The following is a 25,806-nucleotide window of genomic DNA, read 5'->3' on the forward strand; positions in this document are numbered from 1 at the left end:
TGGCTTCTACAGAATCGATTGTAGATGCTGGAATCTTGGGTAACAACAACTGCTGGAGAAACCCGGAAGGTCAGGCGGCATCTGGGGAAGGAAATGGCCTGAATAGGGCAGCTGTAGAACAGAGGGGACTCACAGAACTCCCATCAGAGAGAGGACTTCTTCAAAGTAGGCATGCTTTGAGGAGAACAGAACTCCCATCGGAGAGAGGAGGAAAATTCTTCAAAGCGGGCATACTTTGAGGAGAACAGAACTCCCGTTGGCGAGAGAACTTCTTCTAAGTGGTCATACTTTGAGGAGGCTTCATAGTGCTGCAGTAAAATAGAAACTAAAGTGACTGCAAATGCTGGAAAAAGTTCCTTCCATAGTTGCTGCAGGTATTGCTGAGTTTTTGCAGCAGTTTATTATGCTTTTATTTTTATTTTTTAAATCTGTTTATTAGTTTTTACAATTATTTCAACAATGAACAAACAATACGTGTAAAGATACACCCCCACCCCCCACCCCCGCCCCATCCCAGACGCAGAGATAAACATTGACATTAGTAAAACAAATACAAAGTTGTTTTTTTTAATTAAAAAATTAAAAATCAAAATTTTGATTACAGACAAGGGAGGAAGAGTGTAGGCAGACATATAAGCAGTCAACACTTTGGTTTATCCCCATTCTCTAAAACAATCATTAAAGTTTTTGCATAATTTAGAAACGGTAACCATGTTTCTTTAAAGCTTTCCTGTGAACCTTTAAGAGAGAATCTAATCTTCTCTAGCTTTAAGTGATATAACACATCCTTGATCCATCTATTATGAGTGGGTGGCAATACATGCTTCCAATTAAGAAGTATAAGACGTCTAGCCAAAAGAGAAGTAAAAGACATAATTACTTTTAGATATCGGGGGGTATTAGTTCCGGAAGGGACACCAAAAAGAGCTGTAAGAGGATTAGGTAGAATATCTATACCGGATATATCCCTAAAGGATTTTAAAATCCCCGTCCAAAATTTAGACAGGCGGCGGCACGTCCAAAACATGTGAATCAAGTCGGCAGGTGTTTGTCGACAACGGTTACATGCGTCACTCGTGCCGGGAAATATTCTTGCTAGTCTAGCGTTAGTGTAATGCGTGCGATGCAAAATTTTACATTGTATAAGACTATGTCTAGCACAAATTGAGGAAGTGTGAACAAGTCCCAGCACAGTTTCCCATGTCCGATCCGTCATGCCAAATCCCAAATCCTGTTCCCAAGCTACCTTAAGATTATGGAGAGATTCAGGCTTAATGGAGTCTATTTCAGTGTGTATAATTGAAATCAGCCTCTGCGCATTGGGATTCAAAAGAAGAATAGAATCAATTTCAGAGTAAGTGGGCTGACTTGGAAATTCTGGAAATTGCCTTTGTAAGAAGTGCCTGACCTGAAAATAGCGAAATAGATGTGATCGGGGCAAGTTGAACCGTTCAGACAGCTCTGGAAATTACAAGAAGGTCCCATCACCATACAGATCATTAACAGTTCTGATACCCTTATCAAACCAGGTTTGAAAAGTAAAATCAGTACATGATGGTTTAAACAAATAATTGCGATGTATTGGAGAATACAGGGATGGCCTTGTAAGACCAAAGTGTCTCCTGAATTGCATCCAGATCTTTAAAGTGTGCGTAACGGTGGGCATAGAACAGGCAATAGAGGTAAGCGGTAAACCTGAACAAACTAAAGAGCAAAGAGAGTACTGGCACGAGGACAGCTCCATTTGTGCCCAAAGAGGAGTGTTTTCCAGATTAGACCAGTAGAGAAGCTTCTGAATATTACATGCCCAATAATACTTAAGGAAATTTGGAAGGCCCATCCCCCCCCATTGACTTGGACCGCTGGAGATACTCTTTCCTGATGCGCCGTGGTTTGTTTCCCCAAAAAAAGGAAGCTATGGTCTGGTCCAATTTTACAAAAAAGCTTCCCCTAATAAATATTGGTATATGTTGAAAAAGGTATAACATTTTTGGTAAAGTAACCATTTTAATTAGGTTAATGCGACCGGCCAGTGATAAGGGCAGAGTAGACCAACGGTTAAAATCTTGTTTACAACGTTCTAGTAAGGGGAGAAAATTTGCATTAAAAATATGGGAGAAGGATTTAGTGATGACAATGCCAAGGTATTTAAACCCACTATCCATGCGCTTAAAAGGGAAAAGTGAATGAGGCATTCTTGTGGCTGCGGGGTTTATCAGAAAAAGCTCACTTTTCTGAATGTTCAGTTTGTACCCGGAGAATCTACCAAACTGCTCAAGGATAGATATAATAACTGAAACGGAAGAGTTGGGGTTAGATATAAATAAAAGTAGATCATCCGCGTACAAAGACACTTTGTGGGACCCCCCTCTGACAATGCCTTCGAACCTAACCTCGCTACGGAGCCAGATAGCCAGAGGTTCTATGGCGATTGCGAATAACAACGGTGATAGAGGACAACCTTGTTTAGTACCTCGTTTGAGGGGAAAGAAAGGTGAGTGTAAGTCATTAGTGATAACGGAAGCTACAGGGGCTGAATATAAAAGTTTAATCCATGAAATAAAATCTTCATTAATCCCCATGCTTTTAAGTAAGAGATGTTGACCATATTGATTTTGTCTTCTTTGGCAATTTCTGGGCAGCCATTGGACATAACCTGAGCCATGGCCATTCAAATTATGATTATAATTCCCAGTTTACTTCAGCTGTCGTTACATATTGTTCTGTCCTACAAGAGAAAGGTGTCAAAGAATCATACAATATGTTTACATTATATATATGTCAAGCATGATTGCAATAGTTGATAATGTGTAGATCAGCTGTGAAGATTGAAACAGTGTAGTGTCTGTGAGAATTTAATGCTCAAGATAAATTATGGAGCAATTCAAAATTAATTATAGAAAATCAAGAGATTTGCCTCTGAACACATGAATGACTAAAATCTAATGAATATAAATGATTTACCTAAAAATCTCACAAGACTGGAAAACAATAGATGAAGGAAAGCTTCAATTTCGTGGAGCCATGGTCAAACCTGACCTGGAGAATTGTGTGTTTTCTACTATATGGATTTCACTGCAACGAAAAAAAATCACTGTGTTAAAAAGTAACTATAAAAAAAATAAAACAGATTAAAATGTTACCAAGGGTAATATTATTAATGAATGCAAAAGGTTCATGGTGACGTATTTTTCACCTTCTGTCTGAGGAGAAATGGACCACTAATTAGATAGATGTGAAGTTCCACGTGTGGTATCAATATGGACCTAAACTAAGCATTCAATATTGCTGTGCAAAGGAGGTTATTGTAAGAAATGGATTGGAGCAGCCTTTGAATTTGATTTGGAAATTAGCTGCAAGGAAAATAGCAAAGAATACTGATTGATGGAATATGTGCTGTGCTGTCCACGAGGAGGTTGTTACACAACCTAATGTCCTTGCAGAGATTATACAGAGGGTCTCCTGGCCCTTTGTGGATCAAGTATATCTCTCCTCTTCGTCAGCAAAAACCTCTATAGGTATGGTTAGAAAATCTCGGGATTTTTTCCTCTATTCTGCAATTACTTTTCAGGTCAAAATAGTCTCTACAACAATTTATATTTGTCTTTATCTTTTAACTTTTCCTTACCTGTCAATTTCTTTCATTAAACTGCTGGCAAGATTTTCCATTCATTCCATCTGCTGTGCTTTCTGCACATGCAGCAATGGATAATTATTCAAATTGGGGACCATCACTGCTGCACCATTGGCCACCTTTGATTCTCACAATGCAGCACAAATAACATAATTGCTTTGGCAGTGAAAAATCTCTGCATTATTTGCCACTAATCAGTAATTATATCTGCGGTAGGTTCCTTGCCAACACCTGGATTTGGCTGCTTGCGAAAATCAAAGGTCACTCTCCTCTTCTACATTTCTATTCGAGGACAAACAAATATGTCACATCAACAGAGCGAGATATATGGGAGAGGCACATGAAGGCACACAGTGAGAAAATGCGAAACACAAAGAGAGACACAGAGCCCAGGCACACAGGGTGAGGCACGAGGTGAAACAGGATGAGACTCGAGATGAGGAACACAAGGTGAAGGTCTAAGAGTCAGGCACACAGGGTGAGGTACTTGGAGTGAAGCACAGGGGGAAAGGAGTACAAAACTGGTTCATGGTGATGTGAGGCAGACAGCAAAGCCTGCAGTGAACCACACAGTATGAAGGGCAAAAGATGTGGTACAGGTTGACAGTTAGGATTAGACTAACCGAATATGTCATTGGGAAAATAATGGAAGTTATTAGAACATAGAATAGTACAGCACAAGAATAGGCCCTTAGGCCCACAATGTCTGTGTTCAACATAATATCAAGGCCAGTTCTTATCTGCCTGCACATAATCAATAGCCCTCCATTTCTTGCATATCCATATGCCTATCCAAATGTATCTCAAACATCACCCCCAGCAGCATGTTTCAGACACTCACCACCATCTATGTAAAAAACTTGCACCACACATCTCCTTGAAATTTTGCCCCTCCTATCTTTAAACTATGCTCTCTAGTTTTTAATTTTTCCATCCTGGGAAAAAGGTTCTGGCTGTCCACCCTATCTTTGCCTCTCATAATTTTAGGTACTTCTATCAAGTTTCCCAGCAACCTCGAATTCCAGAGGAAATAATCCAAATCGGTCAAACTTGGCTGATATCCTCTTGTATTTGGAAAGTGTGGATAAGGGAATGCAGAGAAAGATTATTCATATAATTACAGAATTCAAAAAGGAAGCAAATTGGTCAATTATGCTTTTGCTGGCTAAAGCAGAATCATCAGCTCAATACCACTTTTCAGCTCATTCTATTTAAAAGAAAATTGGATTCAACGACAAATAATTTTGCATGGCTCTGCAGGTATGTTTTTCTGTCATTTGGTTCTTAGGACTGTAAATTACATTGTGCGTTATTTTAGTTGTGCTCAGCTAATAAAGTTAAACCTTACCTGAAACCATTAGGAATTTGTGGATATGTACTCCAATGTTCCTCTAAATTAGATTTAAATTCCATCTGCCACTTTTTGCACATTCGATCAGTCCATTTTCTCCAGTCTGCATTTTCTTCCTCACATCCATGCACAACCAATTTCTGAATGAGCCCTGTGATTATGTACCTTCAGCACGAGAATCCTCCTCCTCCAGGGAAGAGAGATTGGACTGTTGTGTAACTAATGAAATGCTTAGAGGCACAGAAATGGATCAGAATTCTCTACTTTAAAATGTTAATCACTAAGCTCATCATGATTTTTTCACGTCATGGATTTCGACAATTTTAAAACAATTTTAAAACTACATATAGAAATTAGGAGCACTTATGAAGGGTCTATCTACTTCCACCTTAACATGTGAATGGGTAGTCCATGGTTTGACATGGACACAGTGGGCCGACTGGCCCGTTTCCATGCTGTATCACTAAAATAAAATAAACCTTTGTTGCATTAATTTTCACAGTAGTTGAGATGCTGTGCAATGCCATCATTTAGAGAGCGCATTCAGTGGACAGCTCCCTTCTAAGAGATGATTTATTTGTATTACTCACAAAAACATCCGCAAAGGAACAAACAGGACTACGCATTTTATAACATGCATTACAATTTCTACACCTATTTGTCTTAATTTATGTAAAAGATCCCTTTGATAAAAGATTTTTAAGTGGTAAATAATACTTATTTTCAAAGGTAAGGTACTAAACAAACTCCGCAATGATCTGCTTATTTCAAAAGTTTATAGAAAGGTCTCTATGGTCCTTACAACATCAAGTTTTTCACTTATGTCCTCCAATCTTGAAATAAATGGAACTTGACAGGCCTTAACTGAATGAAATGGGATTTGTGATTTCCAAACCAGATTAGGGATCCCTGTATTGGTTTTCAAATAGAGATTCCTGAGCTGGGGATTTACATATTGTTCATCAAGATCTATTACATCTCTGCAGAAATTGTTTCCTTTCTTCAGGTTCCTACTTGCCCTGAATTTTCATTTGCCATGTTCAGTCCAGGTCAAGGATTATAAACTAATTCACATGCACCTAACTTCAGAGATGCAAAATCTTGGTATGCTGTAATATGAGACTGGTACTTGGCATTTATATAATTCTACCTTGATTCTGTAACAAGGTGTATGATGTCATGAACTAGAAAAATGCACGTGTGCATCAATTTTTTAAATCGTGTCTTCATTTAAAAAAAATCATACTTACCAATAAAACAAAATACAATTATCAATATCATTAATTGATACTTTTCAAATTATCTAACCAGCACATAGTTATATTACAAATGAACAAATCAAGAAGTCATCAGTTCTCTACCCACAATTTACCTGTTATTATGCAATTTGTGCATTGGTGGCAGAAGTGGTGGAGAGTGAGGTAAATGCTGAATGTAACGTATGCATCTTTTATTTTATGAATGAAAGCAGTCACTAAAGGGCCTGTCCCACTTTAGGCGATTTTAAGGCGACTGCCGGCGACTAGATTGTCGCCAACAGTTCGCCAGGTGTCGCGGGCATGATCGTGAGGAGTCTTCCAAGAGTCGTAGTGGATCTCAGCGCGTCGCTGAGAAATCATCTGGTTTGAAATTTCTCGGCGACAGCTGGCTTGTCGGCAGGTATCGTTGCTTATTGCGGGCGCTGTCGCATGCTGTCCCCAGGTTTGATAGGTTCTCTTAGACGCATTTAGAAGCACATAATATTAAAATAAGTAATTTCAAAATACCATAAAATGCTTGTGTTTAACCAATTTATTTACCGTTAAGACATTTGACAGGTAGATTAGAGGCGACAGTTTGACGGTCAGGTAAGTGTGGGAATTTTCGCGATGTTTATGGCCACTTTTTAAATTATTTTTTAATACAGCTATTAGTAAACTGGAAGTAAATCCATTTTTTTTCCTTGTTACAGTGAAGCTTGGTTTTCAAGTAACCCGGGCAAGATGTTTTATTTCAAAACTCTCAAGTACTTACCGACTTGTCAGTGATTTCAGCGAAAATTAGGACGCCGGAGAAGTATTGACAGCGTGGGAATTTTCACAATGTTTATGGCCATCAGCCATTACATTTAAAATGGGATCCAAACCCAGATATGCAACCCAGAAACCAGATATGCATCTCCCTTACATTTTCAAAGAATGCCCACACAGTTTTCACAAAAATCCACTTAACCACTTTAAAAATTAATGTTTTTAATACAGCTATTAGTAAACTGGAAGTAAATCCAGTTTATACCTTGTAACAGTGATGCTTGGTTTTTAAGTAACCCATACAAGATGTTATAGTTCAAGGCTCTCAAGTACTTACCAACTTGTCAGTGATTTCAGCGAAAATTAGGACGCTGGAGAAGCACTGACAGCGTGGGAATTTTGCGATGTTTCCGAAGACGCTGTAATTTTGACCTGACTCGGCATTGTCGTGGGCATTGTCGTCAGGTAAAAGAAAAGTTTGGCGATCTGCTACAACTTTGACAGTCACCGGCAGTCGCCTTAAAATCACCTAATGTGGGACAGGCCCTTAACTCTCAGAATCCTGCCAGACAATTAAATCAGACAGTTTATAGGGTTACTATTTCTTTTGAACAATTTTTTTGTTAGATATTTTATGTATCTTAGGTTACAAAATGACATTATATGAAATCACAACAGATATCCTCACTAATCTGAAATAAGGCAGAAATACAGAACTACTGCCTATATAATTGCTGATCAGGACATTGGCAGATCTGCCTGAAATCTTTTTAATTTTCTTTATCAACCAACAGAAACTATAATTGCCTTTTTTGTTCATTTTAAGGCTAATTAAGGAAAAAGGCACATTTCTTCACAAACCATAGGACCTGTTTGCCAAAGCTCTCAATTAAATATATAATTACAAAGAAGTATGCCCATTTTGACAACAAGCATATTCTGAGGAAAGGGCCAGCAACCTTAAAACAGAAACATGTTCTGATCACTGCAAAATCAATATTGATCGAATAATCCTAGGTTAGATTTCAAATCTGAATTTTGGAAGAAATGCTATAAGATATTTGCTAACACTTATCAAAACAACCACAATTGGCTGGATGGGTTTGTTAATATGTTTCTTGCTACTTGTGGACATTCTTAAATTTCATTAACACACTAAAACCACAAATATTGTCCCATCATTCACACCAAGATTGGATAGGACCAATTTCTAATCAGAAATCTCAAGGGCCAGACTAGATAAACATGCATTTTACAAATTCCACTCAACAAAAATTCAATAGCTGCGAAAGTGAAACAGAAGCCAGGATTTATTACTTAACTATGTTATAGGAACAGAATTTGAATCAGAATCAAGTGAAGTGAAGATGGGTTTATTATCATATGCTCAAATGCAGTGATGTACAGGTTAAATTAAAATATTGCTTTCAGCAGTATCACAGGCATATTGACAAGCCAACATACAAAATATAAATTACACATCCATTCAACAAGACAGTGAACAGAAAATGTCTGTGCAAAGACATTAGTGCAAAACACAATTAGAAATTAAGTCCATGGTGGAGCAAGTAGTAGTTCATGGTGCTCCTTTGGTGAGATAGGATTAGGGTTGTACAGGTTGGATTAAGAACCTGAATGTTGTAGAAAAGTAACAGTCCCTGAACTTCATAGAGTGGGATTTTAGTCTTTTGTAACTCCTGCCCAGTGATAGCAGCAAAAAGAGGGCATAGCCTGGCTTGTGAGGATCCTTGATGACAGATGCCACCCTCTTGAGGCATTGGCTCATGTAGATGGTAGGGAGGGCTGTGCCTATGAAGAACCAGACTAAGTCCACCACTCTCTGCAGCCTTGTGTGTTCCTGTGCATTGGAATTAATGTATCAGGCCATGATGCAACCAGTCAGGATACTTTCTACAGACCATCTGTAGAGGTCTGTTGGTGTATTTGATGACATGCCAAATCTCTTTAAGTGGCATGCCTTCATTAATATACTGATTTGCTGGGCCCAATGCAGGTTATTCGAGATGGCAATGTCCAGGAATTTGAAGCTGCTAACTCTCTCCCCACCACAAACCCACCAACGACAACCACCACAGAGTCTCCCGAAAAAAGAGACAAAGTGCTGGACCTAAGAAGGGTCCCGACCCAAAGTGCTGGACCAAAGAAGGGTCCCGACCCAAAACATCACTGATCCATGTTCTCCAGAGATGTTGCCTAACCTGTTGAGTTCCTCCAGCACCTTGTGTCTTTCTTTGTAAGACCCAATCTGCAGTTCCTTGTTTCTACATTGTCTCCCGATTTTCTCTTTCTAAATCTTCACAATTACGCTGTGTTTTATTTAACTATTATCTCCTACTTTTGTGTTGCATTATCATACTTTTTCTCATTTAAACATTCTTGTTGTCCACAATTAACACACAAACACCACAAAGATTGTTCCTTTAATCTTTAATCTTTTTGGTTCTTAGTGGAAGGACTATATTTTTGACAACATATGTATTTGGAAATGAATTTTTTAATCACTAAATGTTCAAATATATTTCTTTAAATGCCAAGCATTATTTATCTACTGTCAGACCATTTAATTTCCTAACCTATCTTAGCCAATTTACACTCGCAAACATTTAACTATCTTTTTGAAGGATGATCTTTATGATGGATGGAGACAGAGAATAAACAATAGGGACAATGTAATGTGTCACATATTCAAACCTTCGGGAAAGTGGCAAGCCAGAGTTCGAAACCCAACATGTGGTTGCAAGTAGCAATGAAAATATTTATTTTTATAATGAAGGGGTGCTCTGATCCGAAACTAACTGTGGCCGCTGGTTCATATCGCCCTCCATCTCTGGACATGACATTTTAATTGCTTAAAGGAAAACACAAAGTGTTGAAGGAAGTCAGGCAGCATCTGGGGAGGGAATGGCCTGACGAACCTTCGGGCTGTGACACTTCTTCAGACTGGGATCCCCACAGATGCTGCTTGACCCAGTGAGTTCCTCCAACACTGTGTGTTTTGCTCAAGATACGAGCATCTGCAGTTCCACGTGTCTACATTGACGGTTTCTCTTTCCACGGATGTTATGTGACCTGCCGAGGGATTTTTTTCCAGTATTTCTGTTGTTATTTCAGATTTCCAGAATTTGCAGATATTTATGGTTCATTCACTGTCAGCACATATTTTGTTACCTTTTTCCTCACAGTCCTCTCCGTTCGTCTGTCTTGCCCAGATGCTGAGCCTGGATAGGTTCAGGTCTGGATACTCCCGTCGCCCTGACAACAGCTCGGCCCTGTGCGCAGCGATGTAGTGTCCGACCTGCAACGAACTGACGCTTTATGGCTGCGAAAGAAACTATCTTCCTATCCGGACTGAAGCGAAAAGAGATGGAACATATATAACAAGATTGTTGCATTACGTTACACCCCGGAAGCGGTGCTATATAAATTGCGGCTTGCAGCGACCGCTTTTCGGAATTAGAAGGTGCGTGTTGCCGGCGGACAGCGGCTGGTGAGAACCGGGGAACCGCTTCCGCTTTGACCACGGCGGTGGCATGGCCGGCGACAGCATGTCTGAGTCCACGTCCGACTCAGAGAGATCGGATCTGTCCGATTTAGAGGTGAGAGGTCCTTTAATGCTCGGCTTCTCGTTTTGTAATCTCGGGGGTCGGAGGCCCGATGGGTTGGGAGCTGGGGACACGGGCCTGGTTGGAGACGGCCAGGCTCATGGCGGTGCAATGGTGTCCGGCGCCTGGTAACTGCTCGCCGTTTATACGTGAACTACTTGTCTTTAAAGCAGAACGGAGTGTTTTAATTACCGGTTGAATCAGATTTTCAAATCTCGCAATTTTTGATAATTATCGAAAAAGTAAGGAAAGTTTAGATATGTGGGGAACTGAAATGGTATGGTTTACGTGCAGGCAGAGGAGATCAGTTTGAATTGGCATCATTTCGGCACGGACATTGGGGGCAGCAGGTCCTGTCCCTGTGCTACAATGTTCAATGAAAGCGATGTACACAGACAATTGTGAGTGTAAAATTGTTTGTCGTTATATAGTTAGAAACAGAAAACACCACTGTGTTATACCGACCAATCGGATTGGTTATACTTGTTTCTATTTATTAACTGCGTTTTATAGACAATAGACAATTGGTGCAGGAATAGGCCGTTCGGCCCTTTGAGCCAGCACCGCCATTCAATGAACATGGCTGATCATCCACAATCAGTACCCTGTTCCTGCCTTCTCCCCATATCCCTTGACTCCGCTATCTTTAAGAGCTCTTTCTAACACTCTTGAAAGTATCCAGAGAATTGGCCTACACTGCCTTCTGAGGTGGAGAATTCCACAGATTCACAACTCTGAGTGAAAAGGTTTTTCCTCATCTCCGTTCTAAATGGCCTACCCATTATTCTTAAACTGTGGCCTCTGGTTCTGGACTCCCCCAACATTGGGAACATGTTTCCTGCCTCCAGCGTGTCCAATCCCTTAATAATCTTATATGTTTCAATAAGATCCCCTCTCATCCTTCTAAATTCCAGTGTTTACAAGCCCAGTCGCTCCATTCTTTCAACATATGACAGTCCTGCCATCCCGGGAATTAACCTTGTGAACCTATGCTGCACTCCCTCAATAGCAAGAATGTTCTTCCTCAAATTTGGAGACCAAAACTGCGCATAGTACTCCAGGTGTGGTCTCACTAGGGCCCTGTACAACTGCAGAAGGACCTCTGCTCCTATACTCAACGCATCCAACACTTCCGAATTTGGCAGAAAGTTTCCGCTTTCTTATTTCATTTCCACCATTCCGATTTCATAGAAACATAGAAAATAGGTGCAGGAGGAGGCCATTTGGCCCTTCAAACCAGCGCCACCTGACATTTTTCTGCAAAAAAGTCGGTAATTGCAATTTGTCAATTCGGCCGCTAAAGGTCACTAGGAATCCCCCGCGCCCTGGATGTCTCCCTGAAAATGTGGCACCTAGGCTGGGCAAGGCATCCAATCTCAACCTCATCGGGACTTCCATGGCTGATCGGTGGGTTGAATTTGCAACCTGCGGCCAGGGCTCTGGAACGCCAGCCCAGCTGGAGCCAGGACATCTCTCCCCTTTGCCGTCTTCCTTGGCCGGCTGGATAAAGCAGCAAAGCTCTGGAACTAAGAGTGGCAGAAAATCAGTGGTGGAACTGTAATGAGTAAATATTAAATTTAAGTGCAAGATTATATAACTATATATTAATTAAGATGGGGTTAAAATATAAAACACAGCAGAAAAGCCAATTACCATCTTTTTGGGCTGATTATCAATTAATGTGCGAATTTACTTCAACAAGTACTTCCGTATTCTTAGTCGAGTCGCATAAATCAACTCTTTCTTCATAACTTAGTCATACATTTTATGACCATTGTTCTTTTATTCAATACCAAGAGAATTGGGATGTGTAAGGAAAAAGCAAAATAGAAAAAACAAAACAAAACAAATTTGTCTTTGTGTTGCACAAAGTATCAAGTTCAATAACCTTTCTATAAATAGCAGAATATACTCATGATAGGCCTGACATTGTACATGTAGTCCAAGAACTGCAGACTGTTGGAAATAGTAGTAGTTTTCACACATGCATGTAGCGCATTTGGCGTGCATACTTTTTTTTGCTGAAAAGTTGCATTATGTGCCATATTATGAATTTTGATGTAAAATTCTGAATTTTGGACATCAAAATTATGAATTTGTAAAATCAAATGTTGGGAGGTCTGTATACTCAACTCTTGTTATGAAGGCCAACATGCCATTAGCTTTCTTCACTGCCTGCTGTACCTACATGCTTCACTGCCTGTTGTACCTGCATGCATGTTTTCTGGGATTGTTGCAATCGTCGAGAAGAAATGGCCAAATTATCTTCTGGGCATTCCAGTCAGCAAGAATGATAGATGCTGAACTATGCCAATTGGCCAGGGCACCTCCATGGAGCTTGGGGTTGATACATTCACTGGATGACCGTCAACTGACTACCTAAGCCTGCCTCGCTCTCCTTCCAGACATGATACGATAAACCCATTGGATGCCATTGTGCAAAGTGAACCAAAATGCATTACTTCTGGATGTACAGTGCTTTCCAATATTTTACCATGGGAAACTGGTAACAAGGATAAATTGAATCCAGATACAGATTAGTTTGTCTGAAGCCGAAGAAGTGCTACATTGTGTCTGACTCAATTTTTGTGCTATTGTACTCCACAAACCAGTGTACGCTATCTCTGGTAAAATGTAAAGTATCTATTTTGAGGATGGAAATGGCATAATTTTGCACTGTGCCATTCCATGAGTATATTACATGGTAAAACTGAACTGAACAGTACATTTGTGTGTTTGCATGTTGCAAATTGAGTTTGGAGACCACTTTGTTGTATTGATGATTCTGCAGTTAAGTAATGTAAGGCTGCTTATAGTTCACTCTAAAAATGGGAGGGAATGATGTTACTGATGAAAGTGGCAGTTATAATTACATAAACAAAGTGTATTGGTAATCATTGTAAAAATATGTAATTAAATCGAGGATTTAAACGTCTGGGTTAAGTTTAATTGTAGAATTTTACCTTCTGGATTATATTGCTATTTTTTAAAAGAAGAAAACAAAATGAGCACTATAGAACAACAATCGTAAACGTCCCAAGAATATCATTTGATTAGACAAACAATAAATTTCAATAACCTCAAATAGCATTATAAGATGTAATGTGGCGTTGGAGGAATGTCATAATCTCAACTACAGTGGTAAAAAAATGTCCACGTGGTATTCTAAGGGATAAACTGTTTGAATGTTAATCTGAGTTCATTTTGGGTGGGGATGTGGAGAAATACTTCCAAACTGTGTAAATGGTTTTGTGATAGTCAATGAAAATTAACTTTCATCACAGATTTTTATCTAAAAACTAATTTACTTTGGCTCCAACAAAAAAAAAACACTAAGTGGGTCAAGCAGCATCTGTGGAATGAGAAATTGTTCAAATTTAAGGTCAGCGACCCTTCATCTCTGCAGTGAATTTCAAAACATGAGGCTTAATTTTCAGGGGGATTGTCATACAAGGGCTAGCATAAATTTGCTAGCCCCTTGAAATCTATATATTTTTAGACAAAATTCAGAAGAACAGTGAGCCAATATAACATTACCTAATGTTCAAACAGTTAAAATGCCTTTCTTCGTAACCTATAGGGTCTGTGAATCAGTGTTTATTAAATTTGATAAGATGTTCAATAATGGAGATGACAAATTTAAAAACTTTAAATTCTGTATTTCAGTCAGAACCTTTTTGTTTTACTTTTACCTATACTTGTTGGGGGTTTGGTGTTGTCTGAACAAAAACATTTGTGTTTCTACTTAGTTACATTAAATGTTCATTTTTCTACAGCTTCAAGAGGCATATTCCAAAGGTCTGCTCAAACCTGGTTTGAATGTAGTGGAGGAGGCAGAGGAACAAGGTGTCAACAATGTGGTGAGTTTTAGCCATAGATTTTCTTAATGTAGTCTATAGAATTGATTGTCTTTTGCCGTAAGGTAACAGAAGCTGCTGCCATGATCTTCTGACACAGTAAAATAAGCACATTAATGGTCCTAATTGTTTTTGTTCTGTTTATTTTACTGAATCTGCATATCAGCAAGGCCACCAAGTCTATTCATCATCACACGTATCAAGGTGGACTAAGCAGTTTCTTTCTGTAACCGCTCAGTCCTTCTGAAGAAGATGCTTCTGCAGCATATTTTGTATCTCCCACATAAGATAGCTCTTATGTGTGACATAAGAACTCCCACAACTTTTGCCTTATTCTTGGAGATAAAAGGATTCAGATCCTATACATTATGATGAAATGGCAATGTATTTTCCATTCAAGATATGCAACTTTGAGGGGTTCCCATGCACTTAAACATTTTTGTCACTTGGAGGTAGAGGTCACACATTTCGACAATGCGGAAGCCAGTGCTCCCAGCTGCTTCTTGATGCCACATGGTGCAAATTGAAATGGCTGAAGAGTGGCTTCTGTAATGGAGCTCTACGAAGGAAGCAAGGATGGATTATCTATTTGGCACTGTGAGGGGAATGTGGTTGTGATTGCTTCAGCATTTGCATGTTGAGCCCTGTCATTGTCAAGAATGGGGATGTTCATGGGCTGCTTCCTTTCCATTGGCTGTTTAATTGTCCACCTGTACTCGCACCTGGATGCGGCATGACTGCGCAACTTGGGTCGGTTCTGTTGGTAGTGAGTCTGGGTTGGACACGACTTAATGCTGAAGATAGCGTGAAGAATAATCACGGCCATGTGGTTACAGTGTTGTAAATTTCTGTTATTGTGGATGATCTACAGCTCTTTATGCATGCCCATTTTCGAGCTGACAGATCTGCTCTTGAGTCAAGACACTTTTGATGGTATTGCGTCCCCTGCCTATGTTCCATAATACCATCCCATCTGGTGGGTCTGTTCTACCAGTGAAATAGGACATACCCCAGGCTTACAATGGAGGGGTCTGGATCACCATTGTAAGGCACAGTGCATTCAGAAAGTATTCAGACCGCTTCACTTTTTCCACATTTTGTTACGTTACAGCCTTATTTTAAAATGGATTAAATTCTTTTTTTTAAATCATCAATCTACACGCAATACCCCATAATAAAAAAACAAAAACAGATGTTTAGAAATTTTTGTAAATTAAAAATAAATAACTGAAAAATTACATTTACATAAGTATTCAGACCCTTTACTCAGTACTTTGTTGAGACACCTTTGGCAGCGATTACAGCCTCAGGTCTTGGGTATGACGCTACAAGCTTGGCACACCTGTATTTGGGTAATTTCTCTCATTCTTCTCTGCAGATCCTCTCGAGCTCAGTCAGGTTGGATGGGGAGTGTCAATGCACAGCTAGTTTCAGGTCCCTCCAGAGATGTTTGATCGGGTTCAAGTCCGGGCTCTGGCTGGGCCACTCAAGGACATTCACAGACTTGTCACGAAGCCACTCCTGCGTTGTCTTGGCTGTGTGCTTAGGGTCGTTGTCCTGTTGGAAGGTGAACCTCCGCCCCAATCTAAGGTCTAGAACTCTCTGGAGCAGGTTTTCATCAAGGATCTCTTTGTACTTTGCTCCATTCATCTTTCCCTCGATCCTGACAAGTCTCCCAGTTCCTGCCGCTGAAAATCATCCCCACAGCCCAATGCTGCCACCACCATGCTTCACTGTAGGTATGGTATTGGCCAGTTGATGAGACGTTACGCTTGGCATTCAGGCCAAAGAGTTCAATCTTGGTTTCATCAGATCAGAGAATCTTGTTTCCAAGAAAAACTCAGAGCAGGCTGTCATGTGTCTTTTACTGAGGAGTGGCTTCCGTCTGGCCATTCTACCGTAAAGGCCTGATTGGTGGAGTGCTGCAGATATAGTTGTCCTTCCGGAAGGTTCTCCCATCTTCAGAGGAACCCTGGAGCTCTGTCAGAGTGACCATTGGGTTCTTGGTCACCTCCATGACCAAGACCCTTCTCCCCTGATTGCTCAGTTTGGCCGGGAGGCCAGCTCTATGAAGAGCCATGGGTTCCAAAGTTCTTCCATTTAAGAATGACGGAGAAAACTGTGCTCTTCGGGACCTGCAATGCTGCAGAAATTGTTTTATACGCTTCCCCAGATCTGTGTCTCAACACAATCCTGTCTCGGAGGTCTACAGACAATTTCTTCATCTTTATGGCTTGATTTTTGCTCTGACATGCACTGTCAACTGTGGGACCTTATATTGACAGGTGTGTGCCTTTCCAAGTCATGCCCAATCAACTTAATTTACCACTGGTGGACTCCAATCAAGTAGAAACATCTCAAGGATAATCAATGGAAACAGGATGAACCTAAGCTCAATTTTGAATGTCATAGCAAAGGGTCTGAATACTTATGTAAATGTGATATTTCAGTTATTTCTTTTTAATTACTTTGCAAAAATTTCTAAACACCTGTTTTCGTTTCTTCATTCTGGGGTATTGTGTGCAGATTGATGATTTTTAAAAAAAGAATTCAATCCATTTTAAAATAAGGCTGTAACGTAACAAAATCTGGAAAATGTGAAGGGGTCTGAATACTTTCTGAATGCACTGTATGATTCCATAAGATCAACTGGAGTTTGCTTCACTGATCTGTTCTGCTCTCGGAACAAATTTGCTTTGACTGCTTTGGTGGATATGTCAATGCTGGAAGGTCCAGTTTTGAGATTTCTGTTTCAAAATGATGGCCTCAATAAAAATGAGTGCATGAGTTAGGCCAAAAGGCCTGTTTCTGTCCAGTATGTGTTTGTCTGAACTAGTCCCATTTGCCTGCATTTGACCTGTTATCCTCTAAATCTTTTCTATCCATGTACCACTAACTGTCTTTTAATATTACTTTTGTTTGTGCAAGTGCTTATGTCCTTATGTCATTGTTATTATGAAGATGATTGCATATTGACACTCCTTTGCATATTTGTGAATCTTCAGGTGGGTTTGAAGCAGTGCTTGGAAGACTTCAAGAAAGACCTGAAGTGGGTGGAGAGGCTTGATATGACAAATGGCCCAGCCGCTGACATCATTGCAAAGGCTGAAGGGAAATGTGTGGGAGAGGAGAGTTCAAACATTGATCCAGAAGATGACTTTCAGCGTGAGATGTACTTGTGAGTATAAGATTTGGCAATTTAGTTCTGTCTTGTAGTCGTATAATCACTTTTAAGAGCAGCTACGGTTACTCAAAAAAGTTGAAATATTCCTCGTCGTTGAAACAGCAAAGTTGCAAAGTCATTATTTTTTTAATTTTGCTTCTTGTTTAGTTATCGACAGGCACAGGCCACTGCATTGGATGCATTACCTCGGCTACAGCAGCTGAAAATCGCAACAAAAAGACCAAATGACTACTTTGCAGAGATGGCCAAGACAGATCAGCATATGCAGAAGGCAAGTAACTACCAGCAGGTCTTCATATGTTGGAGGGATTTTACTTTTACGGGGTTAAAGGGTTTGATACCAAAAACCATTTTACAATTTTGTAAAAAGCATAATGTTAATGATCTACGCAATGCTTCCTGACAATTTAATATAATTCAGGTAAGAAATAAAGCGTAAATGCCTGTACACAGGTGATTTGTATTTATTTACTGAAGCAGGCATAGACCCTGATTGGTTGTGATGGTGAAGCAAAGAAGCTTCAATAGAATGAGTGAGCAAAGACCTGCTGGATGCTTGGAAAATGTAAAGTTTTGCACTTAGGTAGTAAAAATAGAAAGGCGAGTGATAAATTGAAATGTTGATGTAGATCTCGATCTGTAAATCTGTCACAGAAACTAGGTGATGAGGTGAGAGGTATGTCGGTCTTTGCTGTAAGAGACTTTGAATACAGGAGCATTATAGTGCCTTGGTGAGACCACACTTAAGAGTATTGTAGGCATTTTTGCTCATCTTATCTAAGAAAGGTATGTATGTAAGTGAATGATTTTAAACCGAGTATTCAATGCAGCATTGCATTACTAGAGATGTTATTCTCCTGCCTAAAGTTCTACAGTATTCCAGCCATGTGTACAATAGCTTCAGGAAATATTAAAGGTTCCCTGTCATTACTTGAAGGATGTGTGGTGTTCATCCATTGTCTTTTTCTTCAGCATTCTTCCATAAAACAATATCGGAAAGCGTCAGGAATATTTCTCTGCATATCAATGAGTAAAGCTTAAGGTAGTTCACGGTGGAAAGTCCTCTGGTCTAATTCTTTTTTTTTTTTTTTTCTCTCTCCGCTGTTTTTCAGATTCGAGTAAAAATGATATCAAAACAGACGTCCATTGAAAAGTCTGAAAAGGCTAAGCAGCTCAGAGCATTACGGAAATATGGAAAGAAGGTATTTATTTTTCTGTGTATGAACATACAAGATTCGATAATCTCGTTGATTTATTTTTAATAAGAATAATTCAAATGATGGTCTTGTTTAAACAAAATATAGGGATGTTTGTCCATGGTTAAAATTCAGCTACTGTTACTGGATATATTCAGATATTGCAGGAGTTTGTAATGATATACAATTTTAACCCATTAGGATTTTTTTTGGTCTAGTGAAAATAATAGGGCAAGAATAATCAATGTTAACAACTTTATTTTACTTAATTATTGAGGCTTGATGAGTATTCTATCGGTGTTTTATTTAGGATGTTGAAAGACATTGATATAATTAGACTGTTGCAAAAGCCCAGGACTGAAAGATGTAACCATAAAATCATTGCCAGGCCAATCGGTAGAGTTCGGAGGCTGATAGATCTTAATGTAGTGGCAAAGCCTAGAATTCTCGCCCACAAAAGTATTGAAATGTGAGCTTAATTTTTTGAATACCAACTTGTTAGTTTTTGATTGTGTAAATAAATGTAGAAACATGGCTGGAGAATAAAGATGCAGATCAACAATGAATGTAGGAGTGGTACCAATGGCATTTAAGAATTGTGATATTTTAGGAAAATGTTTTTGAACTGAATTTTCAGTTTGGAGTGCGTGTGTTGCACTTTGACTCGTATAGCACAGAAACGGGCCCTTCAGCCGAACTCATCCATGCCAACCAGGTGCTCATCGATGCAAATCTCATTTCCCAACATTTGACCCATGTTCCTCAACCTTCCCACTTGCCTGTTTAACCTAAAGGGGAAAAAAACATTGTTTCCAGAGAATAGAAATGATAGGCAGCCACCAACAAAATGTCCTCAAGAAATTTACAATTACTTTACGAAAAGGCAAATCAATTTCTTAAATTGGTAACATTGGTAATAACGGTATAGCATTTAGTTGTTGGATATTTAAAGACTAGGCAGAAGGGCTGTTCCAGACATGCATAATAATGTGCAATCATCATAATCATACTTTATTAGCCAAGTATGTTTTGCAACATATGAGGAATTTGATTTGCCATACAGTCATACCAATAAAAAGCAACAAAACACACAAAATACATTTTAACATAAACATCCACCACAGTGACTCCTCCATATTCCTCACTGTGATGGAAGGCGAAAAAAAAATTCAATCTCTTCCCTTCTTTGTTCTCCCGCGGTCGGGGGCCTCGACCCTTCCTTTGTCCGGGCGATCTTGGCTCCCGCAGCTGGCAGTTGAGCCCTCCACGTCGGGGCGATCATGCTCTCGCATCGGGGGGATCTCAGCTCCCCTGCCAGGCCGGGGCTACTTGAACCTCCTGTGACTTTGGAGCTTCCCGACATAAATCTCTACCCGAGACTGCAAGCTCCTCGATGTTGAAATCCGCAGGCCGCAGTTGGAGCGTCAATCCCAGGCAAGGGATCGCAGGCTCCGATGACAAGTCCACGGCCCCGCAGTGGGGCTCAAAGTCAGTCTCGATCAAGGCCCCCAGCTCCATGATGTTAGGCCACAGAGCGACCGGAGATACGATCCGGAAAACAATCGCATCTCCGGCAAGGTAAGAGATTGAAAAAAGTTTCCCCCGATCCCCTCCCCCACCCCCCACATAAAACAAACCAGAGAACATTAACACAAACTTTTAAAAACAAACTAAAAATAGCAAAAAAGACAGACATACCGATGGCGAGGCTGCCATCACTGACGGCACCACCCGATGTGACAGTCTCCAACATATAAATAGCTACAAGTAATTTGTTGAACCAGAGCATTTATTATAGTTATATCTATATTATAGTTATATCTATGTGAAGGACTGGTCTCTCTTTTACCTTTGTTCTTAAAATCCATCGAGTGTATTCTATAATATGCATCTGTGTTCTAAAAAATTCAAGTGGATTTTCTTTCACAATTTTATCTGGTGTTCTCATGATAACCCCCTCCCCCCCAAATATTTTCACTAAATAGATTCCTGATTACATATATTTGTATTTTGGCTGTATGTACATACTGCTCTTTTTTATTGGCACCGGTAGTATCTTTTGATGCCATGAAGGCCATCGACCTTCAAGTACTTTTGGTTCAAGTGCCATTTCTTAATTGGTGACTAAGCAGTGAATGTTGGCTCACTATTCATATACACTAACAGTGTAACTGAACATGACCTTCAAAATATCCATTTATATATACTTCACTGGCACAGACACTGAACAGCAAAGGTGATTTGCAACTTATCAACAAATTCTATTCTTTATTCATTAGGTTCAAGTAGAAGTTATACAGAAGCGACAGAAAGAAAAGAAAGCCATGATGACTGCAGTGAAAAAGTACCAAAAAGGTTTGGAGGTTTATGCACATACATGACAGAAGATCTAAGGCTTGTATTCTTTGAAATTTTAACTTTTGTTACCAAATTATTGGGTCCTGGTGAAAACAAACAAGTTAGACATTCATGCAAAAATACGTGAAAGTGATTTTTTTAAATTCTCTCTAATTTTGCTTTGATATTCAGGACTTTCAGATAAACTTGATTTCCTTGAAGGTGATAAGGCTGCTTTACAGGGAAAGAAACAAAGCAGTGGAGGAGCAGCAGCAGGATCTGCACAGCAGAAAAAAAAGTAAGATCTTGATGAGAAAAGTACATTCTCAATCTATTATTATGTTTCTTGGTTACCACCGGTATAATCTGAAAATCAAGTGGATAATTGTTTATTGTTCAGAAAATGTAGTTAAACACAATTTTAAAAGAAATGATTTCTCAAAAGTCAGTGAACGAAATAATCGAAATCAGTGTAGGAAGTAAACACAAAATTTTGGAAATAGTTGATCAGCATCTGAAAAAAAGTGGGGAGTGGGTAGTTAATAACATTCCATACTGGGAGATAATGACAGTATAAATTCTGCGCAAATATGAGACCAAAAAAAGTGCAATAGAATGGAGTCTGGGGGGAAATAGAAAATGTGGAAAACCAGAAAGGTGATATAGGATTACTAAAGAAATGAGCAAGAAGGTTAGTTGGGATATATAAATGATGACAGTTGAACAGCTGCTGTATGAAGAAATGAAAGCAGAAGTTATTAGCTTAAAGTTGAGTTGAAACTGGAAGGCTGAATGAAGGGGCCGTTTCTTGAGGACTTTAATACATGGTGTCCATAATAGAACAACATAGAAGTCTCCAACTGGATGTCAGGCAATTGGAAGCTCTGATTCATTCTTGCGGACTATACAGGGCTGCATGCAAAGCAATGGAATGCAGTGTCAACATTGAAAATAAAATGCTGTTTCACTTAGCAATTAGACAGCGAGGGCAACTGTTGTGTCACAGTCAAGGACAGATCATGAAAGTTTATAAGATTTGACTTTTTTCCTTTTTGTGCACAGTGCTTGTATGGTATATTTGGATATAAAGGGATGTGCTTCATTTTAGTATCTACAGTACTTCAAGATCATTTTGTTTTAATGAAGGAGGGTATACCTAAACCATTTTGTCTCCTCAGCCAGCATTAGAGTCTTGATTGAATCTTATCGAAACCAAACAACATTCCGTGACCTGGGTTGTTGTGTATCAAGATAATATTGTATACATCTTTGTAAATTAGTCCTGAATTGATCATGGGTTTTTTTTAAATGTAAGTAGATCATTAATGGGTAAAACTGTAGAACTAGCGAGATTGGTTATTGAGAGCCATTTTTTTCTTTTAACCCAGAATAAATGCGAAAAGGAAATTTAAAAATGAAAAGTTTGGTTTTGGAGGAAGGAAAAAAGGCTTAAAGAGGAACACCAAAGAGAGTTACGATGACGTCTCCAGCTTCAAAGCAAAAATTGCACATGCAAAAAACAATCGTTTTGGAAGAGGAGGAAAGATAAATGCAAACGTGAGTTTTTAACTTCCATTATTTCAGGAAGAATCAACCATTAATGAAAAATACTATTTTAGAAGCCAGAAGATACCCACAAATACATTAATGTTCTACTTAAATATCTACCTGCCTCTGCAAATGAGGTTTAAATTCATTTGTCTTCCAACCAACTGGTAGGATTTAGAAGAGCAAGTTTACTGGGGAATTGTAGAGGTGAAAAAGCCAGAGTAATAACAGTGGTAGATTTAATGTAATCTTAAGATTATCAAGGATAATGTAAGGGAATAAAAGGAGTGAGGGATTTTGCAGTGTGCTTAGAAGAACCTACTCTGGCTCGATGAGGATTGATGCAGATCAAGTTGGAAAACATTTGGGAAACAAGACTTAAAGTAGCCATGGAAAAGGATATAGACCACTCAGGTAAAAAAACATCAATTTGAGAAAACCGTTTACTGAATGAGATCTGCTCGGGCAAATTGGAATTGAAAATGGATAAGTAGAATTGTAAATGAACAATAATAGTCCATTTGAAGAGGGTTGTACGGATATTTTCTAAGTACCTTCCTATGAGGGAGACAGCTAGGATTGTTTGATGTCTTGGTTTCCAGAGCAATTGGAAAGGGAGGCAGAATATAATCAGGACAAAAAGAGCTTGTGGCTGGTTTATAACACAGACGAGAAATAGCTGAATATAATGCTCAGGAAGAAAATAAAAAAATGAAGAGGGACATGTAAATAATAAATGGGTGGTAAGGAAAGAGGTGCTTCTGATCAGAGACCAAGGAATCAACTCTTGGAAAGAGGGCATGGCCAAGATACTAAATACTTTACAGTGGTCATTACCAAGGAAGCCAATGCAAGACTTGGCCAAAGTGATGGATCAATTAAAATTCTCACCAAGTTTCAAAAATTGATAATTATTAAAAGGCTTGCAGCACCTATTGGATAAATCAGTCCAGATGGGATCCACTTGAGTTATTCAGTAAAGACAGCATGGAAATTGCAGAGGCATTGCCCAAATCTTTCGAATATGTAAGGGGAGATCATGGGGACAGGAAAAATGTGATTGTTTTTATTATGTTGCGCAAGGGTGTGTAGAACAAACCCAGCACAAACCAATTTCTGCAGTTTAACTTCTGATGGAAAAACCTTTCAGAAACAATGAGTTTAGAATTAGCAGTCTCTTGGGCATGTACTGATTTGATCTGTAAAATCCAGCAAGGTGTTTAATTAATTTGTTAGATTTTGTTTTGGTGTGAAATGCAGTTGAAATGGTAGATTTTGAAAAAGGTGACAAAAGTGACACATAATAGGAATGCCATCAACATTGAAGCTCGTGGAATTGTGTAGTGGCAGTATATGGAAAATTAGCTAGGTATGAGAACCACCATTTTCTTAGTTGTACTGCAAAGAAACAGACGCTTGGGCCCATTGTGCCCACGCTTGCATTAATCCCACATTTTACTCTCCACGTCTTCTCCTGCCCCAGATTATCTATTCACTTTTGCACCCTGGGCAATTTACAGTGGCCATTTAACCTACCAATTTGGGGTGGAGAATGAAACTAGAATACCTGGAGGAAACCTATGTGGTCACAAGGATAATGATCAAACTCCACACTGACACACCGAGGGTCAGGATATAATCTGGATCGCTAGAGCTGTGAGACAGTGGCTCCACTAACTGCCCTGGATACAACTTCCAGATTTGCGAACAATTTAAAAGATGGTAATTTGGTGTACTTTTGAGGAGGATACTAATTGACTTTCAGAGAATACAGGCAGACAGGTGGAATAGGCTGATATGTTCAATTTCATCTGCTATAACAAAATATGAAGTATCTGTAGGGAGAAAGAAGTAAGATGATATCAATTAGGGCATGATTTGGGAGCATTTGTACATCATTGAAAGTTGTAGAGAATGCATACAAGATCCTGGATTTATTTAGGGATTATTGAGGCATAGTGTACAAGAGTTAGACATTCATGATGAACCTTAATACTGGTTTGGTTACATCTACAGTATTGACCAATTCTGGGCATTGCACTTCGTGAAGGATGTGAAGGCCTAAGAGAGCATGCAGAAGAGATGTACTACAATAATGAAGGAACTTAGTTACGCAAACTAATTGAAAAAGTTAGGTTTTTTATGTTGGAAACATTGAGGGAAGATCTTAAGGCGGTGTTTAACGCGATGAAGGATCAGGGCGAGAATATATTGATAAACAGAAAGTGAATGACAAAACAGTCAAAGGTGACATGAGGAATTTATGCAGCAATTGTTTGGAATCTGAAATGCACTAAATGGGAGGTGAATTTATTTTCCAATCAAAACCAATTTCCAGTTGATATTTTTTAAGACGGTCACATGTTTGCACCATAGAACTAAACTGAAGCTCTAGTTATTAGCCTTTAATGGAGGGACAGAAAAATTAGATGCTAAAAATGATAATCCATGAAGATGTACATCTTCACTCCATAGCTTCTGTTTATTTCAGATGCCTTACCTTTTGTTCCCTCATGGGAGAAAGAAAAGAATGCTCAAAACTTACTCACCTAAAATAGAATTTCTGCATTTTGTTTTGCAGAAGCGGCCAGGCAAAAGGAATCGACAGAAGATGAAAAACCGATCACAAAAATAAACTGAAAGTCGTTTTATTTTCCAGTCTAGTTTTCCCGCAGTGTGGGATTTAATGAACCTGGCTTTGCTCTTTTGTATATTTACATCGTTTACCTGAGGATGATGATACCAATAGAAGTGAATTCTGCTTTTGAATAGTAAGTCTTTGGGTTTGGCTGGACCCACGGTCTGGAAACATCATTAACTGCAAGTCAAAAATGATTTTATAATAAACAGTCATTGTGCATTTGAATTCTTTTGCAGTTCTATTACTTTTTTAGAGGGACGTGTGATCTATGATAAATCAGCTTGCTAGTGTTTATCTCCACAAAATTATCCAAACCTAACTGTTAATCTTATGGGGATAATGTCATGTACTGAGTGATTGATCTGAATGGAGATGAAAGTTGGTTATGCTGACTCAATGATGGCTTTAAAGCATATTATGTTTTGT

At 39.1% G+C, this 25,806-nt stretch overlaps 3 protein-coding genes across 4 annotated transcripts in view; 2 read left to right on the plus strand and 1 right to left on the minus strand.

The window, feature by feature from the left end:
* Nucleotides 1–10,600, minus strand: part of LOC144598392 (uncharacterized) — a 79,407-nt gene extending 68,807 nt beyond the window's left edge. Inside the window, exons 1-2 of one of the 2 annotated variants that reach the window (XR_013547856.1) lie at nucleotides 10,184–10,600; nucleotides 2,374–2,728 (exon numbers count right to left, since the gene is read on the minus strand). The gene's annotated coding sequence lies outside the window, so the exon portion shown is untranslated. Of the gene's footprint in view, nucleotides 1–2,373; nucleotides 2,729–10,183 lie in introns of those variants that run through there. The other variant, XR_013547855.1, reaches the window with a different exon arrangement.
* Nucleotides 10,281–25,458, plus strand: ebna1bp2 (EBNA1 binding protein 2). Its single transcript, XM_078408511.1, has 9 exons — nucleotides 10,281–10,611; nucleotides 14,394–14,477; nucleotides 17,480–17,652; nucleotides 17,806–17,929; nucleotides 18,771–18,860; nucleotides 21,134–21,209; nucleotides 21,384–21,489; nucleotides 22,580–22,748; nucleotides 25,321–25,458. The coding sequence occupies exons 1-9, from the start codon at nucleotides 10,546–10,548 to the stop codon at nucleotides 25,372–25,374; spliced, it is 942 nt and encodes a 313-aa protein (XP_078264637.1). The 5' UTR covers nucleotides 10,281–10,545; the 3' UTR covers nucleotides 25,375–25,458.
* The window catches only part of LOC144598385 (fizzy-related protein homolog), a 53,396-nt gene continuing 52,976 nt past the window's right edge, over nucleotides 25,387–25,806 (plus strand). The window contains exon 1 of the mRNA XM_078408507.1: nucleotides 25,387–25,510. The gene's annotated coding sequence lies outside the window, so the exon portion shown is untranslated. The remainder of the gene's footprint in view (nucleotides 25,511–25,806) is intronic.

Source organism: Rhinoraja longicauda, chromosome 11 (genome assembly GCF_053455715.1).
Source record: "Rhinoraja longicauda isolate Sanriku21f chromosome 11, sRhiLon1.1, whole genome shotgun sequence".
Classification (NCBI taxonomy): domain Eukaryota; kingdom Metazoa; phylum Chordata; class Chondrichthyes; order Rajiformes; family Arhynchobatidae; genus Rhinoraja; species Rhinoraja longicauda.